General features: G+C 46.1%; 1 protein-coding gene across 1 annotated transcript in view; it reads right to left on the bottom strand.

Annotated features, from left to right (window-relative positions):
* Positions 1 to 18,370, bottom strand: part of ABCA4 (ATP binding cassette subfamily A member 4) — a 133,598-nt gene that overhangs the window by 7,131 nt on the left and 108,097 nt on the right. The window contains exons 34-43 of the mRNA XM_043448860.1: positions 18,179 to 18,253; positions 17,736 to 17,905; positions 15,642 to 15,819; positions 11,043 to 11,158; positions 9,893 to 10,040; positions 7,003 to 7,126; positions 6,277 to 6,406; positions 2,990 to 3,110; positions 2,502 to 2,564; positions 1,173 to 1,279 (exon numbers count right to left, since the gene is read on the bottom strand). Coding sequence (XP_043304795.1) covers positions 1,173 to 1,279; positions 2,502 to 2,564; positions 2,990 to 3,110; positions 6,277 to 6,406; positions 7,003 to 7,126; positions 9,893 to 10,040; positions 11,043 to 11,158; positions 15,642 to 15,819; positions 17,736 to 17,905; positions 18,179 to 18,253 — 1,232 coding nt within the window. The remainder of the gene's footprint in view (positions 1 to 1,172; positions 1,280 to 2,501; positions 2,565 to 2,989; positions 3,111 to 6,276; positions 6,407 to 7,002; positions 7,127 to 9,892; positions 10,041 to 11,042; positions 11,159 to 15,641; positions 15,820 to 17,735; positions 17,906 to 18,178; positions 18,254 to 18,370) is intronic.

Raw genomic sequence — 18,370 nt, 5'->3', positions numbered from 1 at the left:
TGAGCCAGTGAAGAATGCTTAGGCCTCTCCTCACCCAGGGAGCATGGGGCCACGTTGCTGATGGCTCTCCCCAGGCAAGCAGAAGTTGGTTTGATGTCAGCAGTGCCTGTTGCTAAGCTGCTGCTGCTGCTAAGTCACTTCAGTCGTGTCTGACTCTGTGCGACCCCACAGACAGCAGCCCACCAGGCTCCCCCGTGCCTGGGATTCTCCAGGCAAGAACACTGGAGTGGGTTGCCATTTCCTTCTCCAATGCATGAAAGTGAAAAGTGAAAGTGAAGTCGCTCAGTCGTGTCCGACTCTTCGCGACCCCATGGACTGCAGCCTACCAGGCTCCTCCGTCCATAGGATTTTCCAGGCAAGAGTACTGGAGTGGGGTGCCATTGCCTTCTCCCAGCAGCGCCTAACTCCACTCATAAACCAGGACAGAGAGTTTCTCTGGGCACAACTAATATGTGTGAGCTCTGCTATTCAAGGAGCAGCTTGTAAAGAGGCAGACAAGTGCCAGCTCATGTTTTCTGTCCTGTCCTGTCCAAGACTAGTCTGTTTCCATGCTCCTTATTTCAGAGAGCAGCAGGCACTCTCCCAGAATCCAAGGGCACATGCCAGCTCTTCCTCTATAAAAGAATCTTGGCTGGCAAAGACAAGTGTTGGCACAGAAATAGCCAATGCAGATTAAAGCTTCCGAGGACTCCTGAACAAGCCCCATGTAGAAACTCAACCCACAGAAAGGGTGCTTCATCACAGATGTTCTTAATCTGGGACCCAGGGGTTCCTATAGGGTCATAACTGTGCTTCGGGGCTCAGTTAATTCCCTGAAACTGTTTGTAAAGAACGTATGAAGAGAGGTAATGGGAAGCAATTTTTAAAGGTACATGTGTTCATCACATAATCAAAGGGTCAGAGGCTAATGACCCACAAAAGACCAAAAACCACTGATTTGGTGCTTTCAGAATTTTCTGAGAATTCATGCTAATGGAGGAATCTTTTAACAATCACAATTCAATTCAATTCTCCAGATAGTCTTAGACTTTTCAGACCATGTTTACTGGGAGGTCTGTACCTCCACACAGATCTTTCAGGCTCTCACAGTCATCCTCAGATACAGGGTGGGGACAAGGCCATGCCTCAGGACCTGGGAAAAACACCCTGAGACAGGATAACCGGATACTCACCTCTTGCCTGCAACAGTGGCATCGCCTGAGGTCACTGCGGTGTCCCCAGTGAGCATCTTGAATGTGGTTGTTTTGCCAGCTCCGTTCACTCCCAGGAGTCCAAAGCACTGAGGGAGAACACACAGAATTGGCCTCGCCCTGGAGCCCAAGAAGGTCAGAGTGTCAGGCCCCAGGGCAAGTGTACGTGGTGAAGGGAGGCATGTTGGACCCATGCTGCCACATAAAGGTGATTAGCCATTTATGGCGTATGGTAGCAGAATATGTCGTTTGGAATGGGGGTGATTGTGAGCTGAAGGCAGATGGGAAGAAGCAGATATAAGAAAAGCTCTCTGCCCTCCCCTTATTTGCCCCAAAGCAGGGCGTAACTTTACAAGGTGTTCCCCTTTTCTCTCTACCAAGATGGACAAAAGTAACCACTGGAGACAACTTTAGACTCCTACTAGCCTGGAGATGACACTAGAGGAATCTATATCACCAGCTTTAATAACTAGCCTTTATCTGCCATTATTTACACACACGGGGCTTCTCTGATGGCTCAGATGGTGGACCTGACTGCAATGCAAGAGACACAGGAGATGTGGGTCTGATCCCTGGGTCGGGAAGATCCCTTGAAGAAGGAGTGGCTACCCACTCCAGTATTCTGGAGAATTCCATGGACAGAGGAGCCTGACAGGCTACAGTTCATGGGGTCACAAACACTTTACCCATACACTTGCCTACAATCCACTCCTCTAGAAACTGCAAGTCCATTTCCTTTGTCTTGTAACTTCCCTAAAAATGTATTGTTCCTTTGCTAAGGTGCTACATGAGCCCAAGTTCTAACCACCCCGTTGGGGTAGTCATCTCTCCTGCACATGTACAGAGCACATGCTAACAAACTTTCTCTTTGTTTTTCTCTCGTTACTCCATCTTTTATCAGTCCAATTGACAGAGCCCTGGCTCCAGAACCTAAGAGGGTAGTAGGAAGCAGAATGTTCCTCCTTGACACTGACGGCTGAGCACTTGAAATGCATCTACATGTCCCATGAGCTTAAATGCACACTAGACTTTGAATACCTAGAACAGTAACAAAAAAGATTGTAAAATATCTCATAAATAACATTTTATATGACTTACATGTTGAAGTGATACTACTTCAGATATATTGGGCAAGATTAATGATTAAGACTAATTTCACCTGCTTTTCCCCCATGTCTACTAGACGATTAGAATGACCTATGTGGCTTGTATTCTATGTCTATTGATCAGCTCTGTTTCAGAGGAGACCAGAGACGTGCATGGGAGCTGGTTTTCTGAGGTTCTTTCACATGTGGCCCATAGAGTACCCACCTCTCCGGGGCGGACTCCCACACACAGCCTGTCCACCGCTGGGCTGGAGGAGCCTGAATAAACCTGCAAGATCAGAGAAAGTGGACTGAGGACTAACAGAGGGTTAAATGGGGGAGGGCAAGAGAGCAAACGATGGCTTAGGTGAAGGTTACACATTGACACGGATGTGCATAGAGGTGCCGTGAGCACTGAGAGTGTTGAAGCTGAGCCCTGTGCAGAAATGGGGTGCAGGAAGATTCATCAGCAGGGCTCAGTTGCAGCGGCTCTTGCTGAGGCCCTGGGTCAGTGCCCAAGATGAATGCTAGGGAAAGTACACTGAAAGTTCTTGGAAGACTAGTTATAACAAAGATAACAATCTCACATAAAATTGGGGAAAGAAATTGCTTGCATTAGCATATTGCCTATTCTACAGAAGGTAAATTACAGCATCGTGCCATCTTAGTCCAACTGGCACCTCCAAACTAACATTCCTGTATCTATTCCCTTACCTTGGTGAGTTCATTTAGCCTTAAGATATCAGTTTTATTTCCTCCACTAATAATTCTCTGCCTTTCTTCAGCTACATCATCATCTTCATCTATGATGGGCTCCTTCGCAGGCTCAGTAATCCTAGGGGAAGAAAAGAGGACAGAGTGGGCTGATGCACAGTGTCCTTGGCGCTGTCCTTTCATCATACCCTCTGCTTATTCATGGCCTCTACCCCAGCCTAGCCTTCCACCCCTAAGGCCTGACTCTCAAAGGGACTGCACAGGAAAAGTGTCAGGCATTAGGCAGAGAAGGCAAGTGCTCGCGACCAGAGTCTGCCCTGGTCTCCAGTCCTGGCCTCCCTGTGTGTGACTGTGGGGATGTTGCTAAACCTCTCCAAACCTCGCCTCCTTCAACCATAAGACAGGGAGGGGGTGGTAAGAGTGTCTACCTCATGGGATTGTGGTAAAGATAAACTTGGCACAGTGTCTGGCATAGAGTCAAGACTCAAAACCTGGTAGCTGCTAGCATGATAGAACCCTTTATCTATAGTAGGCACTCAACAAATGATAGTTACTAGCAACCAAGCCTTCTACTTCTTTTAGTCCATCAGATTATCTCCTGTCCCAAACTATAGTTTTCCATCAGCTGTAAGTTAAAACCCTAACTCCTCAGCTGAAATCCCAGAGACCTGCAGTCAGGCCCCACATACCCTTCCCACTCATCCTCCCATTAATCTTCCTCCTTTTTTTTTTCATTCAAAAAATTGTAGAGGGTTTTATTATTGCAGTTAATGGTGTTATTATTGGTAGAGTCCCTTGGACAGCACTGAGATCAAATCAGTCAATCCTAAAGGAAATCAACCCTGAATATTCATGGGAAGGACTGATCCTGAAGCTGAAGCGTCAATATTTTGGCCACCTAATGAGAAGAGCTGACTAACTGGAAAAGAGCAGTGATGCTGGGAAAGGCTGAAGGCAGGAGGAGAAGGGGGCAACAGAGAATGAGATGGTTGGATGGCATCACTGACTCAATGGGCATGAGTTTGAGCAAACTCTGGGAGATGGGGAAGGACAGAAAAGCCTGGCATGCTGCAGTCCATGGGGTCACAAAGAGTTGGACATGAATTAGTGACTGAACAACAAGACTGGTAGAGAAATTACATTCCAAACGGCCTGGCCCACCCAGTTAGTGACTCAATAAACAGAGAGCAGCAGAATTATATCTGATCTCCTTATTGTCCATTTGAGGAAACAGGTTCACAGAGGGGCAGGCACTTCTGTCAGGTCAGGTCCTACAGCTCAGAGCCCTGCCTCCTTGCACTGGATGGTTCTCTTGCAGCATAATTACTCTCCAATAATTAATTCAGTAATACTCGAACCCATTTGAATATGTATACTCAACATAATTTTGAAAAGCTTTAAGTAGATACCTAAATTTTCTCCCCACACTTCAAAAAGTATTTTTCTTTTTTTTGGCCATGTCATGTGGCATGTGAGATCTTACCCATTTATCTCTTGGACTGACTCCTCCACCAACCATAGCTCCATCTACCCATTTACCCATAGCTCCCAGCCCAGGTTAGGCTTTCCCAGCTCCCAGCCTCTGCAGGCATTTCCAGTGGCTCAGTGTTCCTGCTCTCCTGCCCTGCCAAGCAAAATCCTCACCATCCTTAACAACACAGCCTCTTCTCTGAACACCCTGAATACCCTGACCTACATGCTCTCCTCCCTCCGTCCCTGGCCACATCCAGTTCATTACTAAGTTTTGTCTAACAAACTTCTTACTATTTACTCAATCAACTTCTTTTGCTCCATCTCCTAACACTCCTTTCCAGGCTACCCCTGTCTCTTGCCTAGGTAACAAAGCAGCCTCCTGCCTGATCTCTCTGCTTCTAATGCTGGCAGATCATGCCATTTCCCTGGTTAAAACACCCCAACAACTTTTTGCTGTCCTCAGGCTTAAATTCTAAGTCCTCACCAAGGTGAGGGGGCATTTCATGACCTGACTCTGCCTTCTTCTCCAGACTCATCTCTTACCACCCCCACCCCAACCCTCTCTCCTTTCACAGCCATCCTGAACTCCCCACATGTGGGCATATCCACTAGCAAGAGCGCCCGTTCTTCCCTCCTCTCCTTTCTCTCTTTTCTGGGCTTCTCAGGATGGGCACTGTTGTCCTCTTGAAGCCAGAGATTCTGAACACTTCTCTGGTCCTCTTTCTGGTCTAATACAGAAGGACGCACTTGATGTGTTGACACCAGAGTTTGAAGCTAACGTGTCTGTTTTAGTACATAGCTCTTGCTTCTCTCCTACCTAAGGCCTCTTAAAGAGGTGGCCAAAAAAAAAAGAGGTGACCAAAACTGCAGAGGGGGCCCTGCAAGGACTGAGGGTCCCATGGGCAAATCCTCATGCTAGAACCACTTTCTGGTCACATTTTTTTATTCTAAGTGTGTTGACATTCATTATCTTATTCAATCCCTTTCCAATAACTCAATTCCCTGAGGATTAAAAGCTAAAGACAAGTCCTCCGAGTCTTTATTTATACGTGACCACATTGGGCCTGAGAGGATAAGAGAGTAAGGGACAATCACTGCCCAGGAAAGCTTGTTCTGAGTGCCCAGGGACTTGCTGTTCAGGCCTCTGAGCCAAGGCCAGTAAATATCAACTTGGGTTGCAGAGACGGCTGCCTTCTGGAAACCTGAGCATCCACTTCAGAATGAGGCAGGGCCTTGAGCAAGAGAATGGGAAGAAAGGCACAGCTGGGCTGGGTCAGGGTTGGCAGACAACCCTCTTGTTCCCCAACCAGGGGGGCATGATCACCGCTCCACCCCCTCCACACTGCACCTGGCCGCCTTCACCTCAAATATCACCCCCCATATTACTCCCCTCCCCCTCTGCCCTGTACCCACTCTCAAATCTCTAATTAGCAAAGGGGCCTGATTTGTCTATTTCCTCATGAATGCATGTATTGATTTCCTAGTACTCTGGATATCAATTAATCATTATCATTTGTGAGGCTATGATCCAATTTAATATGATTATCTGTTTATGAAATGGAATTAAATACTAGTGATTGAAACTAATTGCATTATATTCTAAACACTTTAAAATTTTCACAAATTCTAATGTGACTATTTTAATGTGTCTCTCCTTGCATTATTCAGAACATGCCAGGCTTTGAGAGCATAACAATCTTTATGGAGTGGGGCTCATGAGGAAAGAGATGACCACATGGATGTAAAATCAAGTTCCCTGACTGACAGAGGCGAGAGGCTGGCCTTGGTACCCTCAGGGCAGTGGCGGAGCATACCATCGGCCGAAGAAGAACTGGTATTGGATGAGGAGCGTCAGGAGGAAGTACACCACACCTTCTACTGCCATGGCAACCAAGTTCTTCCCAATCAGGTCCCACTGGAATGGATTTGAAGAGTGCTCCTCACCTGGGGATGCAGACCACCAGAAAATGACAGGAATGAAGTCCTGCTGTCCCAGCTGTCCCGAAATACCTAGCTACAACACTAGGCTCAGCTAGACATGCCTTTTGCAAGGGATTAAGTCATGACAAACCCAAGTCTCTGTGTTGTGTTTAGTTGCTCAGTTGTGTCTGACTCTTTTCGACCCCATGGACAGCATACAGCCCACCAGGCTCCTCTGTCCATAAGATTCTCCAGGCAAGAATACTGGAGTGGTGGCCATGACCTTTTCCAGGGGATCTTCCCAACCCAGGGATTGAACCAAGTTTCCTGCAATGCAGGTGGATTCTTTACCATCTGAGCCATCACCGAAGTCTCGTGTTGGCTCAAGTCAGAGTGGGAAAGTCTCATGTCGGCTCAAGTCAGAGTAGGAACTGTCCCTGACCTCACCTATGCTCCTCAGCCATGAACACAGAAGCACCCTGATTCCTTCTAGTATCAGGAAAAAATCCCAGACCAACCAGTTGCCCCCAGCCCCAGTCCAGGCTGCAGGTTGGTCATAGAAACTCCCACTGGAGCCCTCCCAGTCTTGGAGGATCCAGGGCCACGTGACTGCTACCCACCAAACCGGGCATAGACGTCTGTCACTGCCTGGCTCAGTGCCAGGTCAATGAGACCCCGGCCCAGGCAGAAGTGGGGGAAGATAATGAGTAGCTTCCTCAGCATGGCATTGATCCTGAGCAGCGTCTGAAATATAGAGAAGCAGGACAGTCAGTGATGGGGCCAAGCCTGTCTGCCCTCTCCTGAGTGGAGCAGGGCCAGGGGATGGTGTGCAGCCAGAGGGGCCTGGCTGCTGGAGGGATCTGTCAAGCAGGTAGGAGGCTTGGGAATACTCACAGGAGGTGTCCCTAGCTGGCAGCCTGCTTGGGGAGCTTTCACTGCAGACTCACTTTGAAATTACACAGGAAGGCTCCCAGGCTTTTGTTACCAGGAGATGCAGCAGCTGCTGGGCCCGTGGCCTGAACTCTCCCTCTTGGTACAGCTGCGGGCTGCATTGGGGCTCAGGCTCTGTCACTGGCCGTGTTGCAGCCTAGCTTGTACCAAAGAGGAGAGGCCACTGAGCATCTTCCAGCTCTGCCTCTCAGCTCCGATAGGACAGCAACAGCTGTCTGCAACTGTCACCAGCAGAAAAGATGGCCGGACATCCTCCCTGGTATCTGGGTTGTGCTGGGGGGACTTATTTTCAGTATTTGTTGTGTGAGCCTCAAGCGTCAGTGTCGGGCAGAGGGGACACCAAGGGGCTGAGGCTGACATACGTTTCTGGCGCATCCCTGCCGTACAACCTCCTTCCTCTCTGGCCTCTTCACTTTTGCTTACATCACCTCATCTCCTTCTATGTATCCCTCCCCACCATTCCCCCAAACTCTTCCTGGAAGGCACTACCTTCTTATCTCTAGGCCCTTGCACTTGTAACTTCTATTAACCATTGCTATTAGTGAAAAGAATGCTCTTTCCCCTCCTGCTCGCTGGCAGATTCCTGCTCTGCTCTTCTTCAGAAACCTAGCTCAAATACTCTCTTCTCACCTAAACCTTTCCAGATTCCCATGGGAAAACGTCAAACCCTCTCTTACAGGACTTATCACATCACCATGATTAATTTTTTTTTACCTGCATATTTTCTGCACTACTTACTGGTGCCCAGAGAGCCGGAACTGGGTCCAAATTGTTTTGGTGTCCTTCCTAAACACCCAACACCTGATTAGCTCATTGTAGGTACTTCATTGTTTATTAAGTGGGATAATAAAATACTACTTATTCCAAGCCAGGTTTGAATTGAATTCCTCTATCAAGGTCCTCCTGACCCCACAGTCCAGCTCTTTTGGCCCACTCTGGTCTGTGGGGCTTTATCAGTCTTGCTCCTGTGATGTTCCGTCACACACTGTCTCATGGAAGGTTATGTACCGCCGTTTATATCAGTTCCTAGTTTGGTGTGCAGGTCCTTTCCTCACCGGAAGGGAGTTCCTGGGGCCACACTGGTTTATATTGGCACCTTCATCACACTGCTCTCCTAGTGGATGTCTCTGTGACCTGGGGAGCCTCCTGTGGGATCCTGGGAATTTCTGCAGCATCCTTCTATTCCACAAGTTAGGGGAAAGCAACCAGCTTTTTTTATGCAGGGGAGGGGTATGCACTCAGTAATTGTTGGCTAAATGAGTGCAGCCTGCAGGAGGGAAGATGTTTTGAGTTGGTTTAAGCTCTTTATTTTGAAGTAACACACTCTATTAAGACATGGTGAGCTGTGAGCCTGTGACAAAAGCAACTCTAAAGAGCAGCATATTCAGTCTTCCAGGATGCTCTGGTCATTGGTGGAGTCTGTGTTCTCATCCACCTCCTTTCTGGGGTCTGACTGTGATGTGGTACATTTTTTTATCAGTCATGGGACAGCTGGGGTTTTGCTTCTTGCTTAGTGGCCATAGAAAGCCTGATGAGGTCAGGGAAAGAGTTGCTCTCAGGAAGCCATGGGACTGGGTGGTTAATGCAGGTTTGCCTTGGGTCCTCCCAGCAAGGCCTGGAAGCAAGAGTGGGGAGAGGGGCCACAGGAGAGGTGTGCAGATGTGCTGGCTGGTGCCCGCCCTCTCAACTGCAAAGACCTTCTGAGAGAGAGAAGGGCAAGAGAGGTGCTGGGGACTCAGGCACACGGGAGGGCCCACTGCTCCTTGGGAGTGTTTCCAGGACAGCCAGGGCTCAGACACAGAGGGCTGGGGGAGCAAGTGCAGAGCAAAGACAGCCCTGGAGCACTGCCATTGTTTCAGTATTCATTCTGGCCAGTTCCTTCTGGGCAAGGAGCAGTCTGGGGGTGTGCATGTGACAACTGGACTGCATAGCTCATAAAAATGGGTCATTCAGCACTACAAATTCCTGACCCTAATCTCAGGATTAATTTTCATATTATTCTGTTACGATACGTATATGAAATTGGGAGAAAGATCATATACGTATTTGTTTATATGTCAGCATACTGAACACCCATGCACGCACTCCAGAATACATAAGAAATTCAAACAAAACGTTGCCTCTGGAGAATGGAGCTAGGCAAGTGGGAAACAGGTGTAAGGAGGAGACTTTCCATGTATGCCTTTCTGTTCTTTTTAAATTCTGAAATTACATGAATGCATTACCTTGTGTACATGTGTGTGTAAAACCTAAGACCCAAAGTCCCCGAGGATATTTTCTTGAAGAAGTAAGATCTAAAAGCTTAGAATTATGAAAGGTCCTTTATAACCTGCAGAAAGGGTCCAGAAAACCATGATATTCAGAGCATATGAATGAACAAAGAGCTTAAAGAAACAAAGAAAGGAAGGGAAGAGGGGAGGGATAAAGGAAAGGAGGAAGCAACATTCATTTACACACTAAGAATGTACAGAGTGGAGTTTGCCCCTGGCTCTGCCTGACCATCACACTGTCTCTAGTGTCCTAACAATCAAACGAAGAAGCCGAGAAAGGCACACTTACCCGGTTATTCTCAAATAATTCCAGGACGAAAGTGATGGCACTGCTATTGATGCCAATGAACAGGTTAGCACAAGATAAGGCCACATAGGCAGTGCTGGGGATATCAAACAGGAAGGATGCCGGGTACATCATGGGAATGACTGCCCACCTGTGTGAAATGACACAACTAGATATAATTCATTCCCCTCTCACACGGGGTCATATGTTTGACCTGATGAAGAGTCCAGGGGAACCAAAGAGATATTCCCTTCCTTGGTCTTTGCTCTTCATCTTTGAATGGAGACAACAATGCCTTTCCTGACCACCTCGTGGAGTTTTTGTGAGGAGCAATGAGATAGTAGCTGTGAATGTGCCTTGTAAATTATAAAACCTTACACAATATATAGGAGCATTCTCTACCCTGCAACACTTCTGATTCTAGTCTGGGTCAGCAAAGTTGGGCTGAGATTCCCACAGGCTAATATTCATAGTTCACTGGAGCGGATATGTCACACTCACACTTGTTCCTGAATTCTCTAAGAGAGATGAATAGAGGCCATTGCTCTGGCAAGACACTGCTGGCCCCTGTAGGAAGGGCCAGGTATCCTGATCTCCATTTTGCAGATGGGGAAACTCAGGCCCCAGTGGGGTGAATTACTTGTCCACAGTTATATGTATAGTAAGTGGTGGGCTTGGATATAAAGTCATATGCTCTGTAATTCTATTGGATTTAATCCTTGTGTTATTTTCTGGTCCTGACCCAGGAATGACTTTACATTCTTCTATTCTACTTGTACTATGTACAAGTAACTTTTGGCTGGTACAGGAGACACTGGGATGGACAGATTGACCACAGATGAATGAGTCAGAGCTGAGTGAGGAACTGGGCAGTGATGGATTCTCAGACTTTGGTCAGGCCATAGTTTGAGTGGAGGAAGATTAAGATTCAAACCATAGGGGGTGTCTCCATTGTTCCTGAGTGCACTGGGCTGCAGGAACACCTCCGTGTGTGGAGTCAGAAAGAGAAGCCAGCCAGATTCCTGATCAGCAGCCGCAGACCCTGCCAGGAACTAGAAGCTGATCTTGACACTGGAAACCCAGGTTTTCTGTCAGAAGAGCAAGCTTCTCCCCTGGCTTCCCTTCCCATTAGCTAACAGCCCACAGAACTCACCCATACAGCATCAGCAGTGCAACAAGGGCTGGAAGGTTGTCTGAGGAAGTGTAGGCTTTCTTCTGAAACCCGATGAAGATGCCCACCACCAGTGCAGCACTTACAGTGTAATTCATCTTGAAGAGAAGAGGGGAGCAAGGCACTTAATCTCTGCACCTCTGTTTCTCATTCAGTAAGACAAGGGCTGGGCCAGGCTCCTCCAGGACTTACAGTTTGGGATTCTGATTCTATTTGTATAAACAGTTCTTGGCTAGCAAACGTATGTAAAGGTGTCCTTCGTCCTCCTACCCTACCTCACCCCCACCTCCCTGCACAGGGAACCTTCAGTTGTATCTTTTGAAACAACGAATTATAAAATTCCACCTGATTTCTCCTCTTTCTAATCAGCCTCAAATTTCTGTTGATTCTACTTTCTAAGCATGTCTCCAGAATTGAGAAAAATTTATAGAAAAATCCTTGGTCTCACATCACTTCCTTCCCTCTCTTCTTAACAGAATTTAGTCCATCAGGCTGGCCAGGGAAAGGTGGGCAGTCACGGTGAGGGTTGGGGAGGAGTCAGGATGGCCCCAAGCAGAATGAGAACCTAAGAAGGGCTCCATGGAGGTGACCTGGTACGGGGTGTTGGAACCCCAGGGGGGGTCAGGATGGTGTCCTTACAGGGGGCTGATCTGGTGTGGGGTATCAGAGCCAGAGCAGAATGGAGAGACCTGCACAATAAGGCGGGTGGCTGGAGGAGGGAGAGGAGGGTGTCCACACAGTGGAGAGGATGAAGGCAGAGACGGGGAACTTAATATATACAGGTGTGTTGCTCAGGCAGGTAAATGAGTCAGGGGCAATAGCAACCAGTTTTTCATTTTTGGAGAAGGGAGTTACAAACATGGAAAGACAGAAACCAGAGTGAACCTGTAGTGCTAGATTGGAACTAGTGGTGTTTTTTAGTGAATGTTCGGTTCAGTTTTGTTGGATTCCCAGGTCCCTCAGTGGTAAAGAATCCTCCTGCCAATGGTGGAGGCAGGTTCAATCGCTGGGTTGGGAAGATCCACTGGAGAAGGAAATGGCACCCCTACTCCAGTATTCTTTCCAGGGAAATCCCATGAACAGAGGACTCTGGCAGGCTACAGTCCGTAGGGTTGCAAAAGAGTTGGACACAACTTAGTGACTCAACAGCAAGAACAACAACAATTGTTCAGTTTAGTTCAGCACATAGATGAAATACAGATGCACATGTGTGTATGTCTGTGTATATACATGTGTATCTCACCTAGCTGTCTCCACTGTGAAGGCCTGGGACCATTGATACCCCAGGGGCAATGAATATGTTCACCACCAAGATCTTGGTTTTGAAGGACATTTTCCACTGGAGGGAACCAGAACTCCTTGGGGAGATGACTGACTCCAGGGTAGGACTGGGCAGAGAACTTGGATGAATTCAAGGAACATGCAGACATAAGTCAAAAGGGCATGAGAGCTGGCTTGGAGGAGTTCCTATTGGCCAAATGGGGGATAATCTGAGCACCAAAATCAGTAAGAATGGTATCAGATTGTAATCTGTGGATTAACACAGGAACCATGACTCCATAAAAGCATAAGTAAACATACGAACAAATGGAAAGTTTGATTTTAAAAAACCAGGATATTTACATAACTTCAAAGTTGTTGTTTAGTCACTGAGTCATGTCCTGGGGAAGGAGGTGTCTGTGTATGGTTGATGTCCACGTCCCAGAAACAGACTTGAAGAAAGTGACCTCTCAGCTGCCTTACAGATCTTTTTTTCTTTGAGGTAAAGCAATCTCTTGAGGATTGTTACAGTTTTACTTTTGTGTTGGATGAAATTTAAAAGATTACTTTGTGGTTGGGGAGCTTACTCTGTTTCAGTAGGACTCCATGAGGCTAGAAAACTTTAAAAATTGTGTTTTCTTTAGTGGAAGTTTTAAGTTTCTAAATAACTCCTCTCATCTTATTGTGGAGGCCATCTAAAAATATCATTGATACCCCAAATGAAAAATATTTAGTAACCTGGAAAATTGATATGAAATTAGAACTTACTTAATTCTTTCATTTAATGGTAATTTAGGTTTCAAACCCTGGAAAGAGAAAGGAGATGAAGAAATAATTTTTAAATGTCTGTTGTTGTTGTTTAGTCACTTAGTCATGTCCAACTCTTTTGCAACCCCATGGACTTTAGCCCATCAGACTTCTGTGTGTGTGTGTGCGCGCGCTCAGTGGTATCCAACTCTTTGTGAGACCACAGACTGTAGCCTGCCAGGCTTCTCTGTCCATAGGATTTCCTAGGCAAGAATACTGGAGTGGGTTGCCATTTCCTTTTCTAAGGGATCTTCCTCACCTAGAGATCGAACCCATGTCTCCTGGATTGGCAGGTAGATTCTTTACCACTGAGCCACCAGGGAAGCCCTAGCTTCAAAGTACCGCTCTCCAAATCCTGATTAATTATAAGGGGAAAAGAGTAACTTTACAGTGGACAAGCTCAGCAGACACCATCTTAATCAAGTGGCAAAAGTGATCATCAGTAATAGGACAAATTGAAATTAGAAGCTACCTGATAGGATGTAGTGAGCAGAATAGAGCATCCATTCATGAAACTGCTGCTATGACCTGAATCCAATCATGAGGAAACATTAGGCAAACCCCAACTAATGGACATTGTGCAAAACAACTGGTCTACGATCTTCAAAAGTGTCAAGTCATGAGTGTCAAGGAAAGGGAGGCTCCATCCCAGGCTGAGAGATTGAAGAGACAGGGCAATGCAATGCAGTGTGTGTGTGTGTGTGTGTGTGTGTGTGTGTGTGTGTGTGTGTGTGTGTGTGTGTGTGTGTGTGTGTGTATGTGTGTATCTTATGAGGAAGTTACTCTCAAATGGCTCAGAAAAAAGTTTCAAACTGTATTTTCAATGTTGTTATGTTTGTGGTTATTTCAAAATTTAAAAGAAAAGAAAACCAGATGATATATTAAAAATAAGAACTTACAACATCACATATGTGCTGAGTGAATGATATAAACAATGTGTTTGTTCATTTATTCAACAATGACCTCAGGTTATCTTTTTACCATTGGCCAACGAGGGTGCTTAGTTCCAATAATATAGCTCCTTGAATTGACTCCAGGCCATTCTTAAAACTCTAGAGCATCAGGAAGCCTGCTGGCATCATAGTCACCATTTCCAGGCTCTTTGTTAGACTGCCAAGGGTCTACTTCGCTAGAATCATCTCCCATTCAGACACTCACTTTGTCTTTCCATCCACAAATTTCTCCTTAGGCTCAGAGATCTCTGTCTATAGCCAGGCACATGTGTGGGTCAGCCTCAAATGTAATTCTATTCCTTGTCTTTGAAAAAAAAAATAGGATGCAAAACCAGCACTTTAATAGCTTTTCAGTGCAGGAGAGCCTAGCTTCTCTCATGTTTAAAGCACAGGCCGTCATGAGTGACTACAAGTGATGTTCTTTCAAAGGGAGGCTTGTTGTCTCTGACCTCCTCCCCGTGAGTTCATAAGTGTTTCCTCAGGTAGACAGAAGCTAGAGGAAAGATTAGTTGCTACTGGTGATTACCAGTTTTATACTGTTAAGTGATGGCTGCTTAGTAAGTTGAGTGAGAGAGAAGAGATCGTGTCTTCATAAACCCTAAATCTGTCATCATTATTAAAAATCATAGTGGGAAAGGTTGTGTTGGTCTCCATCATGATATATTCTATCTCCACATGAAGTGGAAGACTAACATCTTCATGTTAGTCTTAGAATGTTGAGATAAAACAAAGTATTTTGTTACCCAAGATGCCTGGAATAGACTGGAATTGGTGTCAGAACAACTCCCAGGTTATAACCAGATCTTTGCTGTCAAGTCATTTGGACCCTGTGACCTGTAGTAAAGTAGCCCATCCTGACCCCTTTCTTCCCCCACCAATTCTGATTCTGAGGTAGTAGTCTGCTTCTGATTTGATAAATAGCTTTTTCTTCATGTTCTCTGAAGTGGTAGCTCATCTAATATAATGAAGATCTGGTTGGGAAAGCAAAATAAGGCCACTGGATAAGGGTTTCCAGATTTAGCAAATAAAAATGTAGAACATGCAATAAAACTTGAATTTCAGGTCAAAAACTGATAAATGTTTTTGGGTAAGAATGCAATATTTGAGGGGGAGTCAGGATAAACTATACTAAAAATTATTCATTGTTTTATCTGAAATTTAAATTTAACTGGATATCCTATGTTTATCTGGTGACTCAACCACAGTGGAGGTTCCATTTTACCCACTTTGAGGGTGGGCTGAGATTTAAGAAGAGTGTGTAGAGTGAAGGACCTCTTTATATTACCTCTTCAGCTCCAGATTATTCCCAGGAAGGCCAGCTTCAGGCCTGCTGAGCAGTAATTTTTTGGTGGGTCAGAAGGCCCCTTGTGCAGGACATTTGGAGCACCCCCCACCTCAGTTGCTAAGCTGCGCCCTGCATCTTTCCCCAGCTTGGGCCCTGGGCATGGCACCTTCTGGCAGCCCTGGCCATATGAGAGCCCCACCCTGCTGGGTTCCTTCAGTCAGAACAGACACAAACACCCACCACCTTGGGCCCAGGGTGCCGTGACCTGAGACTTACCATGTCCCAGAGGAAGTTGGTCAGCCAGTAGGTGGTGGGGCTCACTCCACTGACAAACTGGAGGTGCTTGGCCTTGTTCACCCTCTCCTGGATCAAATAAAGGACAAAGCTGGCAGGGACGAAGGACATGGCAAAAATCACGCAGATGGCCACTACAGCGTCCACCGAAGTGGTCAATCTGCAGAAGGATGGGAGACACGGGGAGAGAGAGGTAGGTGAAGGAGGAGGAGTAGAAGCGGAAGGAAAAGATCAGGCTCTGCAAAGTCCTCGCCCCACCCTAGGGAGCAGCCTCCAGAACCCCTCTCTTAACCTGAAGCTTGTCATCCCACTTGACTGTCTAAATCAAACTGGGTCAAGGTGAAGGTGAAGTGGAGATTTGTGTGTTTCCTGTTCTAGGCTGATGTTGAATGTTAAAGTTATGTAATATATAACCAATGTATGTAATATCATACACTGTTCCCTGTTAATATGAAAGTCTAGACACATTCTCTTTGTATTATGTTTTCTAATTATTTGTTGATTGTGTATAGGAATGGATTTTTACCTCAAAAATATCATGCACTATAATGCTTTTATTAGTTCTAATAATTTGTCTATAGATACTCTTGAATTTTTATGTAGATAGATATATGGTTTGTGAAAAGAAATACGTTTTAAAAGCAATAAATTATTAAATCATGCATTTAAGAAACATATCAGAACACAGAGAAATGTTACACTATAATGTAAGTTTAAGTGAGAAGGGAATAGGCTGGTTATGCGGGCACTTGGCAATATTCACTCTTTCCTGGATCAGGTAGAAAGCATCTGCCTGAGGGGGCAAGTGTGGGCTGAAATCTAACCCAGCCTTCACATACGAGCCATGAACTCTGGTGTGGGCCAGTGCCCACCTTGACAAAGGAACATGTGTTCATACTATGTTGCTTCCATCGAGTCCAACCCTTTGCGACCCTATGAACTGTAGCCCGCCAGGCTCCTCTGTCCGAGAAATTCTCCAGGCAAGAATACTGGAGTAGTTTGCCATGCGCTCTCCTCCAGGGGATCTTTCCAACCCAGGGATCGAACCCGGGTCTCTTTACATCTCCTGCATTGCAGGCGGGTTCTTTACCACCAGCGCCACCTGAAGCACCTTTCACTAATTCCCACAAAAGCACTATATGTGCTGGTCGATGCCCCTGTTAAAATGACAGATAGCCTGATCCACACATATAGTAAGATTAGAACAAATGATCAGAAGGAAACACCAAAAAATTGTTAGAGGAAATACCCGAAATTGTTGGGTTGTAGAAACTTAGTCCTTAAAACTCTCTTCTATAAACCTTATTTGATGAGCATATACTATTTTATATACTATTCTTATAATCACAAGACTCCTATCTCATATTTCATATTCAAAAGGCTTGGCAGAAAGTACAGAAACTTAGGTTAAGTGGGAATGGACATAAGACTATTTTCCCTCAGTCTAGGGCCTCAGTGGGTGTCCCAAGGAAGGTCCCTAGGGCTTCAGATCCAAGTTTAGCCATGACCTTGAGCATGGTCAGGGCACTTGGAGTATACAGGGCCCCCTTACTGCCTTCCAGAAGGAATTCATACTAACAAAGGCATTCTCACCAAATATGGGCCTTTGATAAGGCAAACATGCTACAAATTGCAAAAGAGCGATGTTTTTACTTCTTGAAGCTGAGCCTATGCTTTAGGAAGGTAAGGATATGTTGACAGGTCCAAAGCCTGACTGTCTGGGGGAAATTACTGGAATCTAAGATAATTACTGCTGGGGCGATGAAAGATTTACTGAACTTCCCAGTTCCTGGCAGTCATTTTGGATATTGGAAAGGAGACGATTTGTGTAAGTTCCAGGAGCAATATGTTACCAAAAGCCAAAAGGGAATGGAACCAAACATATGCTTATTTTCCAAATAAGGGAGGAGAAAGAATGGCCAAGCAGTTTGGTGCAAGGAATCTCATGTTTCTGTGCGCCTGATTAAACAAGCTTGCCATCCAGTCTGGCAGCTCCTGCTGGTGAAAACCCTCCTGCGGCAGTCAGAGTGGAGAAGGCGACAAGAACTCTGTGAGGCTGGGGGCACGGTGGCTTACACTGTGATCTCAGAGAGCTGCTCCTTGGTCAGGTTCAAGGGCTGGCTTATGATGGTGATGCCATACTCCTCGGGGTTCTTGTCCTTGTGCAGGCTAGCCCGTAAGATGGCGTTGTGGGCCACGTTGAGGAAGCTGACCAGAGCATGCCAACCTTTGTTGTTAAACCACACCTAGAGGGCAGAAAGGTGGTTTCGTTAGGCTCTCCTCCACAGGACACTCTGCTGTTTAAACAGAGCTGTTTAACGGCAGCTGTTTAAAGAAAAAAAAATGAGCTGCAGGAAAAAGAATGTGAGCAGGAGGAAGGTTTTGGCAGCTGGGAGACATTTCATGCCAGATTTCAACAGGAGGAGGGGTGGAATTTAATTAAGCTGGGAAAATAAAAATAAAACCACCACCAGCTCATGTGAGTTTTTAGCTCTAGGCAGATCATGCAGGGCCAATACCTTAATGTTGTCTTCAGTTTCTAGTTGTTTAAGGAAAGCAGGCATTTCTTTAGCCACCTCTCTGGTGATAGGGCCCTAGAAAGCCATAAAAAACAAACAAGAGGGTTTCTCCCACTCCCCCTCACCACATCTTCTTAGCACTCGTGATCATTTCTATTTCATAGGTGGCAAGTTGAAAGTCCCACCAAATCT

This window comes from Cervus canadensis, chromosome 2 (genome assembly GCF_019320065.1).
Source record: "Cervus canadensis isolate Bull #8, Minnesota chromosome 2, ASM1932006v1, whole genome shotgun sequence".
NCBI lineage: Eukaryota > Metazoa > Chordata > Mammalia > Artiodactyla > Cervidae > Cervus > Cervus canadensis.
Note: the sequence above shows the minus strand (reverse complement) of the source record. Positions and strands in the feature narration are given on the sequence as shown.